This window comes from Schistocerca cancellata, chromosome 5, assembly GCF_023864275.1.
Source record: "Schistocerca cancellata isolate TAMUIC-IGC-003103 chromosome 5, iqSchCanc2.1, whole genome shotgun sequence".
Lineage (NCBI taxonomy): Eukaryota > Metazoa > Arthropoda > Insecta > Orthoptera > Acrididae > Schistocerca > Schistocerca cancellata.
In genome coordinates, this window is record NC_064630.1 from 14,711,074 (window position 1) to 14,715,370 (window position 4,297).

The following is a 4,297-nucleotide window of genomic DNA, read 5'->3' on the forward strand; positions in this document are numbered from 1 at the left end:
TCCACTTTCACAGACAAGCATAGGCTTTATTTATCGTAGGTACGTAACACTGGTAATTTTACCAGGAAATTTTTATCTTAGGCCTCTTTTAGCGGTCGGTCACCCGAGACAGACTACAATAATTCAAATTTTTACTGAACTTGGCATATGAGGACACTAAATAACATGTAATTACATCCAGTGGTAATTTGAATTTTCACAAAGGGAGCTGCCACAAATATTAAGACAAGGAGAATCGTCATTTAAGAAATGTAGCATTTTGTATCAAAAATTATTTATCAAACACAACGACAACATAGCTACAATATTCACAAAATCAAAAAGAAATGTACAACTTTGAACATGGCTGACGTTTGCAGCAACAGTAACACAAATTTGAAAAATATGTAAAAATCTACCAACCGGTTGCACAGGTTTTCTATATACGTTGACCAGGTTTCGTCACCTATAAGGGTGACTTCATCAGAAGGTAAGGTAAATACATGAAGAGCATATCGTCAAAGACGTACAGTGATTTAAGAGCTGAGTTGCTCAAGTCATACATTAAAATATAAGACATAATGTTCTTCAAGAAGTCAAACATTAGAACATAAATAACACCGGCGTGGTGTGAGGAAACATTAAAATATAAGAGATAATGTCGTTCAAAAAGTCAAACATTAAAACATAAGTAACACCGGCGTGGTGTGAGGAGACAGTCAGTCTCCTGACACCACGCCAGTCGCCAGGGTTCCCGGGTTCGATTCCCGGTGGGGTCAGGGATTTTCTCTGCCTCGTGATGACTGGGTGTTGTGTGATGTCCTTAGGTTAGTTAGGTTTAAGTAGTTCTCAGTTCTAGGGGACTGATGACCATAGCTGTTAAGTCCCATAGTGCTCAGAGCCATTTTGAAACCACACCAGTGTTACTTATGTTTTAATGTTTGACTCTTTGAAGAACATTATGTCTTATATTTTAATGTATGACTTGAGCAACTCAGCTCTTAAATCACTGTACGTCTTTGACGATATGTTCTTCATGTAATTACCTTACCTTCTGATGAAGTCACCCTTAGAGCTGACGAAACCTGGTCAAGGTATATACAAAACCTATGAAACCGGTTGGCAGATTTTTACATATTTTTCAAAAAAAGAAAGAAATGTATTCCACTTTTACTAAAATTTGCAGTTATCCACAGTGATATGTAAAGTTCGTAGGAATTGACTCACTTGTCACTTTGCATTGTTCAGGCACGCAACTGTAGCACCTCACTCAGCTGTATTTACTGCAGTTCTCGTTGATTTTTTCTCCGCTTATCCACTCCAGGTTCGTAAGATGCTTGCGTACTAGGCCCCTGACTCTGACGTTGCACACGAAGAGGAAGAACACGATGGGACCTTCCAGCTTCAGCACGACAAAGAGCCACTTGTAGTACGGCTTGCCGCGCACCGTGAAGTACAGCACCACCGACAGCAGCTTGCCGGCGCCACTCAGGCAGAGCAGCTTCGACGTCAGGTAGAACCAGTTGAGCCTCATCTTGGAGATGTTGACGCAGCTCTTCCTGGTCTGCCGCTTCGTCCTCCAGATCCTGGCCAGCGTCAGCAGGAGCGGCACGCAGCTGGCGGCCAGCAGGAGGAAGACGATGCCGGTGTAGATGACGGGCGTGGCCTCCACCTGGAAGGCCCAGAGCGCGCCGAAGACGAGCGCCGAGCCGCCCCAGGCGGCCGCCGAGAAGCAGAGGAACCTGCGGCGCTCCGGGGACAGGCAGCGGGCGCGCGGCTGCTGGCGCACCGAGCGGAACGGCCGGCACCTGCAGTAGAGATGGGCAAAAGTGTTCTTTTCAGAAATCGGATCAGAACTGTTCACTCCCTGAAATGAATTAGATCTTTTTCATGACTCACCACTCATTTACAATAGAAAATAAGTGTAAGGCACATTGCCCTTTAAACTTGGTTTATTCCAGTACTATACCTGTATTTTGATCTTATTTGATCCTATTTTGAAGTAACACAGATAATGAGTAAGAATTTTGTATTGTTTATTAAAATTTCCACGATATGGCAAAGTTTTTGATTATTGATTTATTTTGCACTATCGTGGTTTTTTGGGTGATCGGAAAATGTTGTAACTTGAGATTTACATTAACAATATATTTGGCTATAAAGTATTAAAATTTCATTAACCTCATACAAATACATCGCAAGCCATATATTTTTAAAGTGAACATTTCCTTCTGAAGACGCCTAAAATCGCAAAATCCGTAGCAGAATAAGAAAAAAAAAATATAAATTTGACTGTAAGACTAAAGTGCTGCATATAGCCTTACGCAGAATAAAACAAGGAAAATATTTGTGTATCACATTTTGCGATACGTTTATCGGTTCGCTCGTAATTAAAGCGTAAATTCGAGTGTCCATAATAAAAATCCTATAGTAAGAGGAGTCATCAGGAACCTAATCTGATCAGTTTAAACAAATCAAAATAAAATAAAAACAAATGATGTATACATAACATAATAATGTAATATACATAGCGGTATTACTACGAAGAACAATATCCAGTAGAGACGAACTCCGATGCAGAAGCACTGAGTCGAGCAGGTCGAGCCACGAGCTGTATTACAGCGTGAGCTAAGACCGCAGAGACCAGAGTGACACCTGAGTTGCTTTGCTCAATGCTCTGGCTAGAGTCGAGAATGGTGGGGTGAGCGTTGAGCGGGCGAGTTTCGAGGGTGGGGGGGAGCGGTGAACTCACCCGCTCCGAGACAAATCGTCAGTTCCCTTGCGAGCAGGCTGTTGCAAGTAGTTCCTATGTTATCCGCTAGGTGGCTCTCTGTCCTGTTGCTCGCATCAACTGCCCAGAGGGCAGGACGAGCGACTGAAACGATCGCTGACAGAGTGCGATGCTAAGTTAAGCTGCGCCAGACACTGCACGCGGCAGAGGACGCACAGAGACGCCACGGCATATGTGAAACACAAAATCCAATGGGGCACTGCACAATGCAGGCAGCCAAGGTAGAAGCAGGGCAGAGGCCGGCGCCGGCTGTGTTGTGTGGCGTGCACTGTGCTCTGACCAGCAGAGGCGCCGCTGATATGCTCCGTCTCTCTCTCTCTCTCTCTCTCTCTCTCTCTCTGCCGTGGGAAACGTTTGGAGCTACCGTTCTTTTTTTCTGAATCACTGATTGTTCACTCCTTTGAAAGATTCAACTCTATGAATTAGTTCAAGAGCGCATCCCCCATCTCTAACCTGCAGTACACGTCGACGCATAGCAGGTTGACCCAGCAGTAGCGCGCCAGAGTGAGGTAGTGGACGGCGGCGAGCACCCAGGAGTCGGGGTCGCCGCAGACCAGCGCGCTGGCCACCGTGGCGACGGCCTCGCCCGCGACCACCGCCACCAGGTAGGAGGCGAGGCACTTGCCGTGCAGGTTGCGCAGCCGCGGCACGCACAGGTACACGGCCAGCGTGAGCAGCGTGCAGACGAAGAAGAGCGCCGACGCGGCGCCCCAGGCGGCGTCCGCCCACGGGTCGGCGCTGAAGCAGCGGCAGTACTGCGAGCACTGGGCGCTCCGGGGGTCGCCGGGGCACTCCAGCAGGCCGTACAGCGCGCTGCACAGCCGCACCGCCGCCGTCGTCCGGTTGCCCGCGCCGCCGCCGCCGCCCCCGCCCACGCTCGCCACGAAGTGCTCCAGGCACTCCACGTCGCACGCCTCCTCCTCGCCCTCGGCGAAACAGCACGTCAGCACCTGGACTTCTCGCCTCTGGAACTCGGCATCTGCCAACGCTCTGGCGTTTATTTCCAGAAAGCGTCTGACGGTCTCTTCGGTATCGGTCTCGTTCGAGCCGTATTCGGAAGGCGGTGTCGACTCCCACGAAGCGGACGTTGCCGTTTCGGCTGCAGCCGCGGTCCGGGACTCGCTTCGGTACGTCGGGGCTGTGGCTGCGGAGTATCCTCCCAGCTGAACCGCGCGGTAGTCGAACTCCAGTTCGGGCGGCTCGCCTGCACGACCCAGCTGTGCTGCGGCCAAGACGGCCGCCGAGACGAGCAACGCAGCCGCTGCGCAGGCGTCCATCGCCGCCGTCCGACTCTCCAGTGACTGCTCGCGGACACCTCTGCCCGCTATCTGAGGCTGAGAAAACGACGGACGTCCCTTCCTCCCGCCAGCCGACAAAGCCACGCAGTCGCCACCGGAAACAGCGCCGCGGTTCCCTCACTGTAACTGATATGACGCGTCTATACCGGAACGACGTGTTTCTCGTTTCCTTACACAACTTTACAATTTCGAAACAAAACAAAGCTGAATCCTCCAAAAAACTGAAACG

The 4,297-nt window shown here is 49.5% G+C and overlaps 1 protein-coding gene across 1 annotated transcript; it reads right to left on the reverse strand.

The window, feature by feature from the left end:
• Window positions 1–244: 244 nt before the first annotated feature.
• On the reverse strand, window positions 245–4,082 carry LOC126187877 (G-protein coupled receptor Mth2-like). The gene is made up of 2 exons (XM_049929210.1): window positions 3,224–4,082; window positions 245–1,787 (listed from the first exon to the last, which is right to left on the reverse strand). Exons 1-2 carry the CDS (start codon window positions 4,045–4,047, stop codon window positions 1,250–1,252), a joined length of 1,362 nt encoding a protein of 453 aa, XP_049785167.1. The 5' UTR covers window positions 4,048–4,082; the 3' UTR covers window positions 245–1,249.
• Window positions 4,083–4,297: the final 215 nt, after the last annotated feature.